General features: G+C 34.0%; 1 protein-coding gene across 1 annotated transcript in view; it reads right to left on the bottom strand.

The window, feature by feature from the left end:
• Window positions 1-1,256: 1,256 nt before the first annotated feature.
• The window catches only part of pum (pumilio), a 122,663-nt gene continuing 102,457 nt past the window's right edge, over window positions 1,257-21,462 (bottom strand). Inside the window, 9 exon segments of the mRNA XM_029316344.2 lie at window positions 1,257-12,553; window positions 12,988-13,156; window positions 13,409-13,799; window positions 14,299-14,539; window positions 14,750-14,859; window positions 14,861-15,045; window positions 16,272-16,391; window positions 18,301-18,465; window positions 19,124-19,367. Coding sequence (XP_029172177.2) covers window positions 12,217-12,553; window positions 12,988-13,156; window positions 13,409-13,799; window positions 14,299-14,539; window positions 14,750-14,859; window positions 14,861-15,045; window positions 16,272-16,391; window positions 18,301-18,465; window positions 19,124-19,367 — 1,962 coding nt within the window. The 3' untranslated portion in view covers window positions 1,257-12,216.

Raw genomic sequence — 21,462 nt, 5'->3', positions numbered from 1 at the left:
TAAAATATGCGTGTTGTGCACTCAAAGCCGTATTATTTTATTAATTATTATAAATAGTTTTCCTTCGATTTAGAACGTAATGTCTATAAATTAAATTACATATATGTATATGTAGGGATATTAATAATGCATAATACTATATTATATATTTAATTATTAGATACATTATAATTTTATAATTTCATTAATTAATTTTTAATATTTTTATTAATTATATGTTAATATTTAAATTATTGTGAGTGTGTATTAAACTAAGAATGATAAATACATAACATTTTAATAATACATATTAAATAAATATATATATATAAATATATATAGGTATATATATTTATTTAAAAAAAATTGAAACATAATATCGAAATAATTTTCGACCCACAACGTATCCACCGCGCTGCGCGGCTAGTTCGAAACTGGTTCTCGTTCGAGGTATTGCGAGCGAGAGACCGAGGTCACGGGATCAGTATATCGACTGGTCACATGATTACTGGTCATGTGACCATCGGTCCCACGCTCGCGGTATTCCTCTCGAGAAATCAGTCTTGTGCGAGCCGCGCACCGTAATAGACGTATGGGATGTACTAATCTAATTACGTAATCAGTTTACGACTATCTATCAAGTTTTATTGAATAAACAATCTATTAAAAATCAAACATAATATATATTCTCTATAATTTGTATCTTATTTCTACGTAAACTTTTTCTTTCTCGTTTTTGTATTTCTTTTACTTAAATCTTTTTTACTTGAAGATTTTATTCGAACATTTCCTAATTCTGTCTCTCTTAATCAGGAATTCCTGATGTCAGGAATGTCGTTGAGTACGCATGTCCAACGATTTCATGTTTTATGATAAAATTATTGTTTCTATATAATTGCTACGCTGTTCAAGTTTTTAAATTTTTGCCGTTGTAGTTGAATCTTTCGTCGTATTATATTATATTCATCGATATATATAATATAAACTGCGCTATCCTTACTTTATTCATATACAAAACACGGTCTAGAAAAATGAGTAAGGAAGCAAATAGCCGTGACTTATAAAATTTATCAGAAATGGTAGAAAAAAAGATCAATTTAGATAAAAAATAAAAATTGAATAGTATTATAATTTATATTGTTGTCTCCTATAATTATATGTTTATATATAATTTCAATAACTACAATATAAGTAAGATGTGTTTCCGTTCTTAATCTTTAAAATTTTAGTCATCAAAAAATTACGAGAATTACGCAGGGAAATAAGAAAAAAGACAATTTGCCATTCAATGTATGGTTTTATATCATAATGTTATTACAGAAATGGTATTTTATAATAATTAAAAGTAATAGTAGTTTATTGGTGAATCACTCGCGCGGTGCGCCGGCGGATTGATCATCATCGCGTGATCGTGTCATCATCATCATCCTCATCATCTTACTCATCATCATCATCATTCATCATCATCGCTTTCATATCAATCGACGCGCGCGCACACACATTTTTTTCTTTTGTTCAATTACATTTTCTTTTTTGCATCAAATCTTACCTTTTTTCATCATTATCATATTATTATCATCATACATAATGGAAAAAAATGTTACATTTGTACAGCCATCATATACATGTTACATTTAGAATACCGTTAATCCATTATCCACTTTTTGTCTCGTTAAATGTGTGTGTATGTGTATACAGAGAGTATCAAATGATACTTGTGTGTTCCTTTATATTTTTTTTCTCGGCATGTGTCCGTATGTGTGCATGTGTATGTGTCGACGTGTGAATATATGCCTATTTAATGAGAATGAAATATTATTTAATCTTCAACACAAACTACCAGCATGGTTCTCTGCGATCGATCACTAGGAGGTGGAGTTCACAAGAATTTCAAAATTATACTTTTTACGTCGGATTTATATATGTATTATATATTATATATTTTAATATATATAATATATATTTATATAATATAAATTATATAAATATACATCTATATATTATAAATATTAATATTATATTTCTTTAAATTTAAATATTTTATAATATATTATATAATTACATTAATATATTATATTAATATATATTATATTAATATTACATTAATATATTATAATATATATATTATATTAATATTACATTAATATATTATAATATATTAATATATTATATTAATGTAATATTAATATAATATATTAATATATCATATTAATTATGTAATATATATAATATTTTTATATAATATTATTTATAATATAATGTATGTAATAAATTGAAAATGAAGAGAAAAACACGCTTTTTCTCGCAAATAAACACATGTTATCACAATCTCAACCCTCCTGTAACGATGTAGATTGCCTTACGTGTAATTTGTATTAAATAAAGTGTGGGCACGAAGAGAGAGAGAGAGAGAGAGAGAGAGAGAGAGAGAGAGAGAGAGAGAGAGATAGAGAGATATATAGAGATGACAATAAATAAGATCTAAAAGTATATAGATAGATACTTTTCGCTGCGTATAAAAAAAGAAAAAAAAAGGACAAAACTCAAGCAAGACATAGTAAAAGCAATACATGTGTGTAATTATTTGTAAAAACGATTAATTAATCAATATAATAATCACTGCATCTACTTAGTCGTAAAATACGTAGCGTATTTTCGCAGCACGAGAACAAATCTTATTTATCACTCTACTCAAGTATGTATAATCTTCCTTAATTGATTATTTATAACTTTATTTACTTCATTATTTCAATAAACGCGGCGGAAAAACCGCTACCGAGACAATTCTAAGATAATAACTCGATAGATCTCTAATCCTCAGTGTATGTGTGTGTCTATATGTATGTGTATGTATAAAATGCAGTTTGTCTTGAGGCTTTTTCTTTCATAATCGAGAGATGGAGGGAGAGAAAGAGAATCAAACTAAAAAATATTAATGAATTAAAGTCGATTATTCAGAAATTAATTGAAGTCTGTAGACGAAAGACAAATTCGCTTATATGCGCGGAAAACAGTGTGTAATCATCTCCCATAATGGATCAGAATTGAATTAATAAGATCAAAATGCAGATATATGATAAAACAAATAAAGTCGAAAAAAATTGTCGTAAAACGAAATTGAACGAGCAAAATTGATAGCAATTGCGAATAGATCAACGGTTCGAGACAACGAGCAATTTTCGTGAAATTAAAAATACGTAATTTATTTATAAACATAACGAAGTAGTGAGAATTTTAAATTGGTGTAAAAATGCTCTCGAAAATCAAAAAAAATAATTTGGCATAATTTTTCTCGGCCCAATTATTACAGATTATTTTCAAAATATATCATATTTCGAGGAGCCTCAAAAACATTTGTTTTTTTTTTAAATTAAAAGCACAATCAACTAAAATGTCCAATAAATTTTCTAAATAAAATTCACGCGATAAAAGTTTGTCCCCTCTTCCAAAATTAATTGACACTTTTTTTAAAGTAAATTTTAAAAATATGACGTTTCTCAAAAATTTAAATCTTTATGTATCTAATATAATGCAATTTCTCTTATATAACGAAATCGCAGCTCGTTGTAATAAACATTAACGTAATCTTAAAAAATGGATGTTTCAGCTTGTAGCCAGATTAAACAGAACAATTACCTAATCGGTGACAATACTCTAAATGATTTCAAATGACGTACTCGCAAGTATATATATACTCCAAGTAGTTTTTTCTATTTCATTTTAATTTTATACACATACTCGATAATATAAACAGACTGATTATACAATTATTTATTATAAAGGTGACAAATGATTATTATTATTGATTATATGCGCCCTTTTATCTTATATATCGCGCTGTCGTCGCGAACCGTTATTGAAAAACGACAGAGAAACAAAGTTTTTTTTCATAATATAAATCGAACAAAGACAAGGAGAGCGAGGAACAAAAAATCGAAGAAACGCTTTTCAAACAATCGCATATAACTCGCTTAAAGCATCGTATTTAAATATATATATATATCTTGAAAAAAACAGTTTTCGAAGATTTTTCTCAGCCAGCGATTTGCGACGCTTTTTTCGCCAAAAAAAAATATATATATATATATAATTTTTTTTACGTCATGTGTAATGCAGTTTTTTGTGTAATTTTGGTGAGAAGTGGCGGGATGTAACGAAGACTTCGTCCACACTATTTAACGCATTTATAAGATTGCCTCCGAAAAATGCTCCCTCGTTAGTTTCGCTTCCTCTTATTATTTTTTTTTATATATCGCTTAAATAATACAATGACATTTTTTCTCGTTTTATCTACTTGCACTGTTCTGCCTGTTTGTAAAAAACATTGTCGAAAATGATCCTTTTTTTTTTTATTCTTCAATGGCTATTTCATCGTCTTCTACGTTCTATACACTAATATACAAGTTATGTAATTTTGCCTTTCTTTTTTAAATCCGTATTTGCCTGTCCGTCCCACTTCTATCTCACAGTCAAAATCGATAATGGAAATCGTCTCTTTCGCGGCTGTTTTTCCATTTCCCTTTTCTTTTATTTCCCTCTACATCTGTGTGTCTCAGACAGCCCACTGGCTCGTATATTTTTTTTCTCTTTACGCATCTTACGCATAATTATTCCGGCGAAATAACCATTTTTATGCATGTATAATTGCGCATTTTTGCGGAATTTGGACGCATTTGCGGGTCGAGGAATTTCGATCGACGCATTCAATTTTGACAATTGACGCCTACATCGCGAGATTTTTTTCTTTTACAATTTCGAAAATACATATATATATTATTTTTCTCGTTTTTTCGCGAGATAATGTTGCGTTCTTGCGTAATTATAAGAGCCAGTGACGGATACGAACAGCGTTACGCATACATATATGACATATATCAGACAAATATATACGAGATATTTATATATATATTTAATATATACGTTCTGGTATATATACGAAATATATATATATACTTGATTAGCCCTGCGATTCCGTATTTTTTGTATTTCGTGTATTATATATCGTGTTTCGTCATTTCATCGCGTGTGTCAAAAGCCACGTGGTTTTTGTGTGTCTGGGTGACAGGAGGCAAAGGTGAAAGGAGAGCTTAATGACTATGAAAATGATGAGAATAGCGCGCTACTGTACATCAGTCTTAATATCAGGGCGCACCATTCCCGTTGATGTTCGCTTGCTTATCCCCTCTTTGCGATTTTGCAATATCGTCGGTCTCAAAATTAAACAAAACGTATCCGTTATAAACAAGTAGACGCGATCCATTTTTACAGTTTCCACCCAAACGTCTCCCTAGATAACTGAATTCCAATAATTTTACATCGCAAAGTTCCCGACTCCTCGCCGACCATGTCGGAATTGTGACGTCAGAAGCGAGAAAACTCACGCTAAAAATGTATAGGTGCCGCTTCGGAGTAAAAGGATATTTCGCTGAAAAACAGCACTTCAGGCGGCTTCAACACACTCAAAATATTTCGAAAACTGTCATTTTTCCTTTATAATCGATCAATAGCTGTGAATGGAAATGATTGTCCAAGTAGCAAAACTGACGTCACTTTCTCGTCTAATGACGTCATTCGACGTCAAAATGACACATGCTTGGGTACCATCTGATCTTTGACAAAATCTAATATCATTTAATGATTGATTGATTGATTCAAGGAAAAAGAATATTTTTCCAAGTACTTGAAAAGTGCTAAAGTCACCTGAAGCAGTGTTTCATTTAAAAAAGGCACCTAATCGCCTCTGACGTCACAATCTGACATAGTCCCCAGGAGCCTCAAACATCCCTTTTCTATACACAATACTATTTAATATAATTATACATATAATTAAATATTTCAATAATTATACTATATAATACTATTATATAAAAATGCACAACATATGCTAAGTATTCGCGAAAACTGAATTTTACAATAGTAATCCCTATCGCATACAATAATAATATATAAAGTACAGTTAATCATCGAAAAGAGGTGGACGTTTTGTTCGTCGTCGAATGTGTTACTTTTTTTCCCTCCTTCAAGACCGACGATATTCGAGAAAGGGCCGGAGCAGGCCCTTCATTCGAGCAAACAACTGTTCATATACCAGCGCCGTGGCAGTTGAATCCGGTGGGTGTGAGATGAAAATGTGGGTAAATGTGTGTCAGTTTCTTCATGTCTATCTCAAGATTGCACAATCGCTTTTTGCAAATATGCGTATATGTGTGTTTTTTTTTTATGTACGCATGTTGTTTCTGCAAGTGTGTACATTCGTGTTGTTCATGTGTACGTGTGTACCTGTATGTCTTTTGTCTGTATATGTCTGCAAAGTGGGAGGTCGCAGATCCTTCATATATATATGATACAATTAGCGTGTAGTATTAAAATCATATACAATTGTTACAATATTTAAATAGTACTTATTACATATATATATCATACCGATAAGGCTTAGATATACATATACAGATATATATATATGTATACATATATTTATATATATGTATAATCAATATTTATAGGGCTGCGCTTAATCTGTTTGCCTTAATGTTTTAATGTCCCGGTGAGAGAGAGAGAGAGAGAGAGAGAAAGAGGAGCCTTTCAGTTTTGCGAGTCAATTTCTCAAAGAATAGAGAAGAAAGCGGCGGAAAAGGTGGATTCAGGGAAAGAGAGAGAGAGAGAGAGAGAAGGAAAAGAGCAGAAAGAGAAAGGGACGATTGAGCCGAAAGTACAAATGTTCAAAGGGAATAGAGCGGATATATGTATAATATACAATTATATCACGGCGATGCTGCATCTTCTGATAACAACAAATTCAATATCTTATTTTGAAAAAAAATCGTATAATTTGCAAATTTGAGTTAGCTCTTAAAAACCCAAAATTATAATATTTAGAAATTTTCCAATTTTCAAGATTTAGTTCATAATCAATTAAACGTCATTTGCTGCCTGGATAAATATATGAATTCTGTAAGCACTTTTTATGCTTTCAGGCTTTCAAAACTTGATAAATAAAATTCTACAAAATTCCGAAAATATGTTTACGTCTTAATTGTATGTTTTTATGGAATTTTTATAGCGAAGAATTGAATTTGTCGTATACAGATATTTCAATGATACAATTTTCGTGTCCTTTCTCTCGCTTATACATATTTTCGCCTTCGGGCATACAATTTTTGCCGCTTCGCTTTAAAATATTTTCTCGCCGAAAAACTTTTTTCGCACGCCACCGTATCAAAATAGTACAGCGAAGAAGAAGAGGATGCTCCAAAAAAAAAAAATTAAAATAACACGGGGAATTGGATGAGTCGAAGTCAACCGCTTCTCCCTTTCGTTTCTCTTTCACAGTTGATAGTTTAACGAGTTTTAAGTCGCGGCTTAACAAGTCACAGTTCATTCCAGACCGTTGCAGTAAAAGATAATAATTCCGTACAATTCATACGCAACGGAAAATGAAATTTTGATTGACGAGAGTGAAGGGTCCAAAATCAACTGTCACTCGTCGAAAATCCTACAGCTGACACGAAAGATGCGAATAAAAAAGATTTTGCGATTGATTTTTCACCGGTCCGTTTTTTTCTCTTTCTTCTTCTTCTTCTTCTTCTTCCTCTTCTTTACAATACAATAAACGCATTTACGGGAAGAGAGCAGCGTCTCGTCAGCGATATCGTTTTTTTTTCTCGCACTATATAAAAAATTTACACTATTTATATAATTAAAAATCGATAAGAAGTTCCTTTCTTTTTTTTCTCCTTTTGGTACAAGGGGGAGCTTAAGTAGATGTATATATATATATATATATATATATATATATATATATATGTGTGTGTGTATTTATTTATATATATATATATGACGACAGAGCGCTAGGTAAATGCGATTTCCTATGTCTAAACGTTCATACCAAATCTTGACAAAGATTTTGTTGATCAAGGAGGGTGGGAAAGAGGGGTTTTTTTAGAGAGAGAAAGACAGGAGAGACGTGACAATAGGAGAGATTAATGAGAAATGTATTTGAAATATGCTATATCATATTTATAAATATGTGTGCCGAGTTTACATGCGTGTATGTATATATGTATATGTATATATGCGCGTGTATATGTATATATATGTATATACTTGCGGGGGATATATAACGTAGGCATACACATATATTTACATATGCCTGGCACGATTAATAATAGCTGGGGGAGGAGGAAAAAGGACGGTTAATCAAAAAATTATATTCGATAATATGTAGCAATAATACAATATACCATAATATATATATATATATATATATACATATATATATATATATATATGTATGTATAGAATAATAATAGTAATAAAAGTATATGATAGGTAAGTCGAGTAAATCTTACATTAGCTGATAAGACATGAGAGAAAGAGAGATAGAGAGAGAGAGAGAGAGATTTTCGCTTTCGTATCATTTTTCGCATAATTTTTTCATTACCTTGCTCTTCTTTATTTTATGCGCGGTTGATTGACGGGTGATTGATGGATTACTATTACAGATGAGAGGCGCGGTGTGTTTTTTCTCGACCTTTAATTTACAAGATGACGCGCGATTATTACACGGATGAAGGAACTATTTTTTTTTTCACGTCGTTTCCCTTAAACATTATAAACACGTGTTTTACACTGTCTCTCGCGTTTATTTATAATAATAATAATAATAATAATAATAATAATAATAATATAATAATAATAATAAAATAATGATAATTCGCTGCGTTTTTTCAACGGTTTATACAGGTCCTGTGTCCTGTCGACTGAGGATGAGGTGGAATGTCTGTCTATATATAATATATATATTTTCAAGAGAGATTTATTTATCAACCGTACGTCTCTCTCGCCTTTTTTATTTGTATGTGTGTGTGTGTATTTATGTGTAATGCATGTATATAAACATCGAGAGCGAGTATTCTCAGCGATTTTCCGAAGGATCGCTCCTAAAATTTCTCTTTTTTTTTTTTGCGACAGCAGCAATCTTTGTTTGGAACAAAGAGAGATAGAGAGAGAGATAGAAAAGGTACTTAGGAATTTGTCAATTTCATTAATAAATCGTTATTTACAATATCTTACAAAGAAAAGTGCTACATAGAATTCTTCTCTCTTCCTTTTTCACTCTTTTTTCCTTCTTTTCTCTTCCTTAATCCCCTTTTTTTACAGAGTCAAACATGTTTTTCTATATATCATTAAATCTAGTTGTTGCTGATGAAATGTACTCTTGGAAATTCGATTTTTACATATTTAATATTTAACGCGTCGAACATAAATATAAATATATACCGGAACATAAATATAAGTCATACATTGAAGGTGAGGAAAAATAGTATATTGTGTATCAAGTGAGGAAAGTTGACAATTGGTCACGAGTGCGGGGGATGGACGCACGAGCCGAAGGCGAGTGAACAATTGTCAATCCGCACGTGATACACATACTATTTTGTATTACAAGTGCAGGCAAAGTGGCTTTGTGCGCGTTTTCTGTGCGCGAGATGGCCGATCGCACGCCGCCATCTTGCGGCGGCATGGTGCGGGAATAGCCGTGTTCAAAGTCATTGTCCACGGCTGAAGCCGTGGGCAATTTCAAACGCGACTCAGCCGTAGGAAATGGCTTTGAATGCGGCTTATTCACTCATCGCGTCGCCGCTAGATGGAGGCGTGGGAAATCGGCCGCTTTCCGCACAGAAAACACGCACACAAAGTGCCACTTTGCCTGCGCGTGTAATACAAAAATGATTTAATATAATAAAAATCTGTTTAAAAAACCGCGTACGATCCTATGGAAAATTGACGAGTATAATACGCCCTCTCCTTTTCTATAATACAATTAAAAAAATGTTCCGTGTACATGTGTGTGTGTGTGTGTGTTTATATGCAGAGATAAAGGGGGGCCAGAAAATGGAACGCGAAAATGGATTTATATATAGATACACATGCGTTGTGCACGATTTCCTGATACTTTTTATGCTTCTCGAGAATGCGTTATATCATTTATACAATGTACAATGTGGTGTCTTTCACGTAGCTGCAAATTATTTTGTAAAGGGAATAAAAATGAAGGAGGGGAGTCGGGTCTATTTATATATAGATATAATATGTATATATATATAAATGATTTTTTTCTCTCCTGATGCGATATTTTCCATGAAAAAATGTATCATATATCTTACAATTGGATACTTCGGCAAAAATTGGTGAAATCGGTTTTGTGAGAATTAAAAGGAGAGGCTGGGACACAGAGGGGCGCGAACTTAAATTGGTGTTAGGACAGCAGCAGCGTTAGATCGTTAAATCATAGTTAAATTTAATATAATTATTATAATACATAATATTCACAGACCGTCAAAAGTAAAGGGGGTAAGGAAGGGGGGAAAAGTTCCCGTGAGAAATAAAATATTTCATTGAGAATTTATCGGTCCTCGCGTTATTTCGGATATCCGTATCTATACACATTTGTTATTTATTTATATCACAATTTACAAAATTCGAGGATCTCTCAAGAGGGCTCGAAGGATGGGATACGGGACAGCGGAAAATATAAAAAAAAAAGAGGGAGAAAGAAGAGGAGGAGGAGGAAAAGAAATATAATATTGTTTGCGTATTGGAAGTTTCTTTCTAAAAAAAAAACTCGAACAAAAAATGAACAGGGGAAAATTTGCCGTTTCCCTCTGATGTATGCGTACGTAATAATAATAATCACATTCGAAAATCATAAGCACAAATAAAAAAAGAAAGAAGAGAAACTTTTTCTCAGAAATCTTCGAAGATTATATCTCAACATAAAAAAAGAAAGGGGGAAAAAACGAAAATTAAACAATGAAATAATATCGTTTTGCACGCGAAAACATTCCAAGTTAGGGGATTGGGGGACAGATCGGTGATCGAGGTCAGGTCACAGGTCAAGTCCAGGGTTCAGGTCCAGAAATCTGTGCCCGATTTTCGTTCCCATGTCAAACGCTATGCTACATTTAAACAATCATACATATCTATAACTTCTAAATCTTCTACTTCCTTTCAAGACTCTTTTAAACCTTTATTCTCTCGTCCGCTGACTCGTTGGTCGCGATCGGGGCGCATACCGCGTTAAAAAAAATAATACTAAAAAGCAGCAACTTATACTTTTCTTATGTAAAACGAGAGAGGGCGCGGTATACGCGAGATCGAGAACCGTATGTATTTGTGTATGTAATGTGTCTGTGCTACAACCCTCCTACAAGTCGATATAAATGCATACAGCACTAAGACCTAAGACTTCCTCTAAAACTGTCTCTGTGATTTCTTTATTTTTTTTTTTTTTTTACCGTGCCGCCCTCGTAGAAGCTTGTATATTTCGTTCGTCGAGTTCGTGTGACGTCTCGACGAGCCGCGCTTTATATTCTATTTCCATAATAATGCTCCGTTTACTCTCGCCGGGGAATCTCGGTACTCTCTACTTCTTTTTTTTTTTCTTCCGAGAGGACTTAACGAATCTAATAATCCAGCACGTGACTCTAAGAATCGAGCGATGCCTTCTTCCTTCTTTCGAATCTCCACGGAACGATTGCTTGCTCGTTTTAGCTTCGACAGCTCAGCATCGTGTAATGTTTCTGAAACTCGTCGAGCTGATCGCCTTCGTAATTTTTTGTTCGCAAAATCGAAAATTATAATATTCGAAAATATGCGATTTCCTTACACTCGGTGTTTTCTACTCGTGTGTGTACAACTGTAACGCGAATATTTCTGTACGCACAGAAGGGCTACGACGTTTTTGCAAAACGATAGAAAAATGCTCTACACAACGTGTCTCCTCTACACCTTCGTTTCTACGAACTCTGCTTCTTCCTTTCGCGGGGTTTTCAGTAAAATGGACTCGTCATGTGCCGTCTGTGATTTGTCTCGCGTTGCCCCGGGTCCCGAAGAAGCCCGACATTGCTGTACAAGGTATCATTGATCATCGAGGATTAGAAAAAAAATCGTACATTAGAATTAGAAATGATCTCTGCGAGGCTTCGCCTCGCCTTTTCGCTTTCTTCGAGGACGCGGGACCGAAGCGAGAGTTAAAAATAAAATAAAATAAAAAAAAAAAAAAAAACGAGGGATCCTGGAAATACATGAGATATTCTCATCGGTAGATATAGAACAGATCTCGCTACAAGATAAAAGTAAGACAGTAGGTTCTTTTGCTGTTTCGCTTGCCTCTTTTCTTCATCTGTCGCTGCTGTCTTCTCTTCTCGGCGACAGAAGCGTGCGACGACCTCGTGCTTATAAACCCGTCACCTGGGCCGGCTGCTGGCTGGACGTCGAGACCGGGCCGGACGCGGCTGACGCGGGAGGCCCGATCGGGCCGAGGTCGCCGCCTCCGCCGCCGCTCGTCGACGTGCCGCTCGGCGTCGCGCCCACTCCCATCGCCGAGGCGGTCTTCATAAAGAACTTCTCCAGCTTGACGATGATGTGCTTGCCGTAGGTGTACTTGCGCAGACTACCCAGGTGCGGTCGAATCTTGTGCATCAGGATCTTGCGCTGCGCCGGCTCCGCCACGTCGATCATCTTCTGCACCACGTAATTGGCGTACTGGTCCTTCATCATCACGTTCAAGGCGCTGGGCAGAAAGGAAAAGTATTATAGTGTTAAAATATAATTTTATATATTTATATATTTAATATTATATACTTTTTATATATTTAGTTTCTCTTGGTAGAGGAGAGAAACACCTGTCAAATCTTAGAAATAAATTCTCCAGGTACGTTTGTTCAAACTTCCAAGTAAAATTAGAGTATTTTAAACATTTTTTAATGCAATTTTAAATTAATAATAATATAATATTATATTTTATAATAAAATATATTTTAATATACCTTATATAAATCTAATAAATTATTATTATATTCTTTAAAGGTATGTTTGAAAATAAAATCAAAGGGGCAATTTTTTGAAAAATTCCCTGAGAATTCCAGTTTTTCCAAGGAATATACATCCTGTTTCAGGGTGTTGAAATATTACGTCGTTCTGGAATAAAGGTTTGCGCGCACTCACTTGTCATTAAAGCCGCAAACCTCTTCGATCAGCACAGCGCGTTCCTGTCTCGTAGCGTGTGTTACGCATTTCTCGACCACGTTGCTCGCAAATTTGTGCTGGGATAGAGCGAGCACCTTGCCTCTGACGCTGCTGATTAATTGTGCTTTGTCTTCTGGCTTTCCGTGTTCTACGAGAAGCCAAAAATTAATTAATAATATATGGACATAGTTATATATAATAATATATAATATTAGTATTATTATAATATTATAATATATATATTATATATATTATATATATTTATATAATATAATAATATAATAAATAAAAATAATAAAATAAAATAAATAATTAATTAATAAAAAGAAATAAAATATATAATAAAATAAATAATATAATAAATATAATAATAATTAATAAAAAAATAAATTATATTTACCGAGAACGTGTTGTATGACGTAATTGCCATACTGATCCTGGATGAGTTGATCCGTGGCGGCGTGCAACTCCTGCAGTATACCTTGAGTTTGTTCGGCAGTGCAGTGCTCGAGAATACGTTGGATCACTCGACAGCCGTAAGGATGAGTGCTCAGGGAGTAGACCTGCCCAGCGAATGCACCTATCACGAACTGCAGCGCTCGCGGTTCGACGCATTCGATGCACTTTTGCACAACGTGATTTCCATTTTGATCTTTTACGCATTTCAGCACGTGCCCGTCGAGCTCCCGCACGATCTCTTGCTGTTGTTCCGGGGCGATCGACTCGAGGGCCTTCTGTATTACTCTACAGCCATACATCTGCAGCGCTAACGGTAAAACGTGTCCGCGAACCTGGTACAAATGGAATAAAATAAATGATTTTCTTATAATGATATTCTTGATATAATTATCTCGCGAAGTGTCAGAATATTTTATACGTAATCACGTGGACTCAGATGACACGCAAATTATTTCATCATATTTATTAAGCAAACAAGTACGCTAACATAATTTATATATATATATATATATTTTTATTACATTTTTTAATATTATAGTATTAAAATATAAATTTTATATATTTATATATTTAATATTACATATATACTTTTTATATATTTTATATAAGAATATGAAATATATATTATATAATATATTAAATATAAATATATAACATATACATATAGTATTAATTACGTATAATACTAATATATAATAAATATATTAGTAATAATAATATTCTTAATATTTATTAATATGTGGCTTGGCCACCTAAAATCGATATATTTTGTAGAGAAACAGATTTTGTCGATTGAAAAAAATTTCATTCGGCGCGAAAAATAAAATTCACCTTTTGAGCGAGAGTTGATTTCTGTTCCGGCGTGCCATATTCAAAGAATTTCTGAATGACATAATTTCCAAAGACGTCCGTCATGAGAGAATACGCGGAGGAAAGGATCTCTTGAAACACGAGCTGTTTCTCATTGGCTGAGGCTCGTTCCAATTTCTGCTGAATAAACCGCGAACCATGCTGATCCTGGCTGAATTCAACTATATGATTAGCTAAATCACGTAACTGTAGACTCGGGAATCTGAGAAGAAAGAGGAAACAATTTCATTTATTAGCACATTTGTTTAGCTGATACCCCCCAGCTTGACTGCGACCATCCAAAGCAAGAAATTACGTAATTCATTTCTTATAATAGACGGCAAAATTATTTCATCACTCTGATTATTTAGAATTTGAAACACGTGATCACTCGTCCTTGAGATTACTATTAAACAGGACTAAGGGGACGAACCGATTGTTGCGGAAATCTTCCAGCAGCCGTGATCGCCCTCCTGCGTTCTTGTCGCTGATGTTGGCGGCGCCTCCGCGCCCGGGTTTGCCGACGAGATTGGGAAACAGGGAAGCTGCTGGAGCCGAACACTCCATTGGCCGTCAACGCGGGAACCGCGCTCGCGCGAAACTTGGCCTCGGCACCAGGAGCCGCTGACACCCGGCTGGCTCCTCCGACGAGGCCACCTAAGGAGCCGCCCAAGGTCGGCGGCGGCGTTAATGACAGTCCTAGGGGACTCGGTGACGCAGTAACTGTACCTGATAAATCAAATGTAAATTGTATTTAGCGAGGAATGTCAAACGTCCGCTCAATACCTTGCAATTACACAACTTATTGAATATACAAAAATCATTTGTTGATAATCAATTAATAATTGAATTTGATAAATTATATAAATATCGAGAGAATATTTCTAGAATATTTTCGCTGATATAATGCTCTGTACATTTTTATTTTCTTATTATTATTTTCTTTTTAATAAAAGCAATGTACAATATGTATAGAGGCTGAATATCTAGTTGCACAGCGTGTTATGTTAAAAATATGTTATATATATGAATTACAATGGCATGGACTGATCGCCAAGACGACCTCGTTGGCGCGTCTCGTCGAGAGCAACATAATTCACAACGTCGGGATCAATTTTAGAGAGAAGGGTAGGCGTTGTTACCATAGCCGAGTTATGTATACAAAAGCACGTGTACAAATGAAAATTGCGATATATATATATATATATATGTATATGTATAATATATTATAGACACAATGTACAACATAGGTGAATCGTCGAGCGTCTCGATATGGCGATTCCGAGATGCCTCACAGCTGTGAACAGGCATCCTGAAGAGCGAATCCTCGAAAATATCCTCGCAGACCAAAAAGAGAACGATAAGGAGAGTCTTCTAATAAGGAGAAAAAAATATATGATATATATAGACAGGGTGTATACTCAAATTTTATAAATTCTCTGAGGATTCCACGATTTTCCATGTACATTTGTTCAAAATTCCAGATAAAATTAAAGTATTAAAAAAATGTTAATTACAATTTTAAAATAAGTTTATTTTTGTCATACATAATTGTTTAACATAAATAAACATATTTTTGAATATAATAATATATTATATTTTATAATAAAATATATTTTAATATACTTTACATAAACTAAATAAGTTTTATATTCTTTAAAAGTATATATGAAAATAAAATCAAAGAAGCAATATTAAAAAAAAAAAAATAGATTCTGAGTTCAAAATAAATTCTATGAGTATTCCAGAATTTCTAAAGGTAGAAAAAAAATTCCCTGAGAATCCCAGGTTTTTTTCCGGGAGTATACACCCTGATAGATAATTCTCTCTCGTTATCGTAAACTTCTTCATGTTTTCTCCTCACAACGAGAATATTATCGCGAAACTCATCGCTTCGGATGCCCCACATCCTGTGGTATCAGAATACATTTCACACACAACAAAGCGATCCTTACCGAGGGCGCCGTAACTCTGAGGCCACTTCGCCCGGCTATATTCCAAGCTTGGACTGAAGGCTGAAGTATTTCTATCAAAGGAATCTCGTCTGCCGGTCGAGGACGCACCGAGGCCTAAACCTGCACACAAGATGGACACCGTCATCTTAACACGGGAACGGATGAGGAGGGAGAGCCGCTCTCGAGGGCGAGACCGAGATATTCGAGCATGAGAGACGAGATGATGATTAATTGAACGGATACGTTGCACGATAATAATCAACAAATCGGCACAAACGCTCTACGAGAGAAAGACACGGGGTTGGGTTGACATTTCATGTATGTATATGTATGTTTAACACGGAGATACAAATCAATCGGGTTGTTATATGAAGCATGCAGAACACCTTGGGTTTTATTTTTATACATAAACAATTCCGTACACCACCAATGTAAAGGAGCTCTTTGGTCCCAGGAAAAAAGCGCTTGAGTTAAAAACAAACTTGAGTGTATTTCAGGATTTCTCTTTTAAAATACTGTAAAAAAATATATTTTATATATATATATAAAATATATGAATCTCTCTCTTTCTTTTTATACAGAGTTATATCCTACCATACTGCAGTTATCGACAAATAATTACACTATATGCAGGATTCCGCATCAAGTAAAAATAGGATTTTGTTTTCGGTGAAACTGGCTGTTTTTTTCATATGTTAAAATATAAAGCTAAACTTGAAATATTGAATAGTTACTGAGTTATAGCCAGTCAAACAATTCGTAGAGCCCAAGTTTTTCGTATTTGACTAGCTGTAAATCAGTAAATATCTATTATTTAGCTTTAAACTTACTTCATTTTTTGATGAAGTTACAATATATGAGGGAAAGCCAGCTGATTTTACCAAGATTTAATTTTATATAATCAGTACATTTTTAAATCTATATAAAATCCTGGATAAAATTGAATTCTGGTAAAATCCACTGATTTTTTTTTCACATGTAACTTATGACTTAATGAACAAAAAATGTACTAAGCTTAATAATAGATGGTTACTGATTTATAGGCTGTTAAACACAAAGAATGAGAATTTTGCGAATTATTTTATTGTAACTCAGTAATTAGCCAATATTTCAATAAGCTCCAACATAAAAAAGCCAATTTCACCGAAAGCCAAAATCCTATGTATTTGATGCAAGGTCCTTTTTCTTCTTTTTCCGTCTTTCACTTGACTACTTAATTTTATTATACATACTTATTTTTCATACGAGCGCATACTTACTTTGTGTTTCCTGAAAAACGACCCGTGCATACCGATTATATATACAAGATTCGTTAAATTTAAAAAGTTTATTTTTAATCCACATAAAAAAAAAAAAAAAAAAAAATAGAGATTACAAACTTAGTGGAAGCTTCGTTACATGCGATCTGTATATTTTTCCGAAATATATAGATTTGGATTTGGAAACATGTTGATGGAGACAGTATTTTGAGTCATTTTTCCAGAGGATAAAGAGAGAATCCCAGAACCCAGGACGTGATACTTTAAGGATCTAGGATACCTTGAGGATCTAGGATACCTTGAGAATCTAGGATACCTTCAGGATCTAGAATACCTTAAGAATCTAGAATACCTTGAGAATCTAGGATACTTTAAGGATTTAGGATACCTTGAGGATCTAAGATACTTTGTATCTAGGATACCTTGAGGATCTAGGATACCTTGAGGATCTAGGATACCTTGAGGATCTGGGATATCTTGAGGATCTGGGATATCTTAAGAATCTAGAATACCTTAAGGATCTAGAATACCTTGAGGATCTAAGATACTTTGTATCTAGAATACCCTAAGGATCTAGGATACCTTGAGGATCTGGGATACCTTAGGGATCTAGAATACCTTGAGGATCTAGGATACTTTGAGGATTTAGGATACCTTGAGGATCTAAGATACTTTGTATCTAAAATTCTTTGAGGATCTAAGATACTTTGTATCTAGGATACTTTGAGGATCTAAGATACTTTGAGGGAGTAGGAGATCGATGGTAATACCTGTGTTCTGTAACTGGGCAGGTGAGCCTAAGGCCCCAAGGGGGGAACCGCCGTATCCTAGAGCCGCTAAACCCGCGGCAAGTCCCGAGCTCTGCTGCTGAGCCTGTTGTACCGCAACCGCCTGAGCCTGCGCGACCACCGCTGCTGCGCTGCAAGCTGCCAGACCTGCACCAAAAGCCCGCGAAACCCACACGCGCTCTCTTAGTCGTCGTAAGTGTGATTAGCGATGTTATATCGAGCCTTACACCGTCTAACAGCCTGGACAAGAATAATACGCTCTCGCGCTCGCGTGAGAATCCACCGAATGTTTAATTTGTAAATTTTTTTGCCGAGAATATCCTTTTGTTCCTTGGTGGATTTATCGGAAATCGCTATATTCTACACCCAAATCTGCGACGCGCGAGCCTGTCTTCCTCCTTTCCCGTCTTTTTAGTCACACAATGTTACAAGTGCGTCGTGTGTTTTCTTTTAAATATAAGTATTTACAGAAAACGGACGAGTTAACCGTGAACAGGAGAACGATCAAACGTTAATAATATACTGGCACGGTTACTATATCATATAATCGGACAACGTTCTCTCGTAGCGCACGGTCATGCATTACTACAAGACACGTATTACACGACGAGAGGATAAGGATAAATATGTATATATGTATAATATATATAGAGAGAGAGAGATAGAGAGAGATCTTTACAAATGTTATACATACACGATTTTACAAAGGCTTCTTACAAAAGAGTACTGTTTACAAAGAGAGAACACTAAAACGCCAGACTAGGAGAAGAATGTCATTATTCCTCCACGTTGGACGAAGACTCACCTAGACATTCGCCAGGCGTAGCATTGCTATGAGACGTCGGGGTCGGCTGGGAATATAGATTCGGCGGTGGCGGTGCTGGTGGACCCGGTTGAGGCTGAGCCGGAGGGGCTCTGTTCACCAGGACCGGCGCGGGGCTAACTAATCTCATGGGGGTCGCCGCCGAGCTCAGACCGCGAACACCTCCCATCACAATGGAACCGTTCTGATCGTAGTAAGCCGGTATCACCTGGTATTGTCCTTGGACCTGCAAAACAATCCATTACATTAATTAATTGTCGCAGAAAATTATTCTAATTATTAAAAGCAGCGATAAAACATTTTATCGAAATTAATCTTAAAATTAATAAAAATTAGTAAATTATAAATTAAAAATAATAAATTAAATAATAAATTTTATAAAATAAGTAAAATAATAATAATAATAAATAATTAAAAAAATAAATAATAATAAATTAAAATAAGGTGCAAAACAAAATATCCTATTAGCAAGACTTGTAGATTTTATAAAAACAAATCGAATAAAATACATTAAAAATAAATAAAATATTAAATTACAATAATAAGTTTAAAAAGTAGTAAAAAGGATAAAAAATCAAAATAAAATAAAATAAAAATCTTGTAAAGACTAAAACGTTTATACGACGTTCAATTTAAATCGCTGAAATTTCAGTTTGTATTACTTTTGCACTGCGCACATAAATATACGATAGACGTAACTCGCCAAATTGAACGTTTAATTTTGTAAGTCGAGAATACATCCCGGTATCTCCCACCTTCCCTTCCACACTACTTGTCACTGTAGCGAAATATTTGGCTAGATTGAAGAGGACAATGTGGCAGCTTCTAATTGGCACAATAGGCGTTTCTCATCGTACGTCAAGCGTTCGAGAGAAAACAAGTATCATCGGTTGCTCTCGTGACACATACACACACACACACAGAAAGTCGCGACAACACGAGAGAGAAAATAGCTATTACAGGATTAGAAACATATCTAAATTCGCAGTACGCGCTAATTCGTGAGCTCTCTGTCTTACCCCGCCGCCAAAAGCCTAAATTTAGACCCTTTATTTAATGGTCATGGTTCACGCATCATCACCACACTTTTGCGCGGCTCGATTTATGTCGAAACACGTGTGAACGAGCCATCCGGACTCATTATTCTTTCTTTAAAATAAGAAAAAGAAGAAAAAATGTATATGTAAAAAAGAGATGACTCTTTGTTGAAAATTTTGCCAAAAATTGTGAAACTTATATTTTTCGAATTTGTATATGTAGAAGGTCCTCGTAATTAATTTTTAAAGCACTTATGATAATTTGTTAAAAAGATCATGAGCAGAAATTTCGGTTTCTAACCGACAACAAATTGCAATAATAAAAATTGACTGAACACTTTTTGTTTGATAGAAAAGCAATGTCACCTTGACTTTTTGAAAAATGATGTATGATTGTATTTTTAATAGTAATGTATAGAGGACAGCAAAATAAGTTCAATGAATATCCACAATGTCATTTTTTAAGTTACAACTCAATAAATTACTTTAAATTTACTAAAGTGTAATTCTTCGCTGTCGAAGAACTTTTTTAGAAATGTAAATAATAAATGGACTCGATAACTTGGCATTATGTTGTTCGTAATATTGTTATTTAGTTATTAACCTGATTAGTAAACTTATCAGTTTATCGCGTGCCTAATGAATTGCTTTGTAATAAAACGTTCAAAATAATTATGATTATTTTGATCGTATTGATTATATTTTGACCATTTTAATTTGTTTTTAACACTTTGATCATTTTATTATATTGAACAAAATGATGAAAACAATCAAATTGATCAAATAATTAAAATAATCTATATACAGAGTCCCAAAATTAGTAAAATACCTGTTAATGGCAGATTCCTGGGATCGTCTGGAGATTTTTCCTCAACGAAAATGAGGGATCATCATTTTTTTGCATGTTTCTAATTTTTGCCATGATGTATCTTTGTAGCTAAGCTTTAAATTAAAATTCTATTAGAGTAAACTCTACTTGAAATTAATTAAAGAATGTGGTTTTATTAATACTTTATTTCCACAAGGTTTAATTTGCGAAAAATTCTTTATTTTCAATCACTTATATATTTTTTACTCAAAAATGATTGGTGTCTCAACCCAGGAGAATCTGCCATTAACAGGTGTTCCGCTAATTCTAGGACACCCTTTATTAAAAAAATAATAAAAATGGTGAAAATAATCACTTAACTGATATACCTTGACGCGATGGGGATCCAGAGAGACATTCTTTCTACCAAACATTTCATAGTTTAGCAAATGTAATTTACGGAGACTATAAAGACC

The sequence above is a fragment of the Nylanderia fulva genome, unplaced genomic scaffold, assembly GCF_048542155.1.
Source record: "Nylanderia fulva isolate GAGA-0341 unplaced genomic scaffold, ASM4854215v1 Scaffold52, whole genome shotgun sequence".
NCBI lineage: Eukaryota > Metazoa > Arthropoda > Insecta > Hymenoptera > Formicidae > Nylanderia > Nylanderia fulva.
Note: the sequence above shows the minus strand (reverse complement) of the source record. Positions and strands in the feature narration are given on the sequence as shown.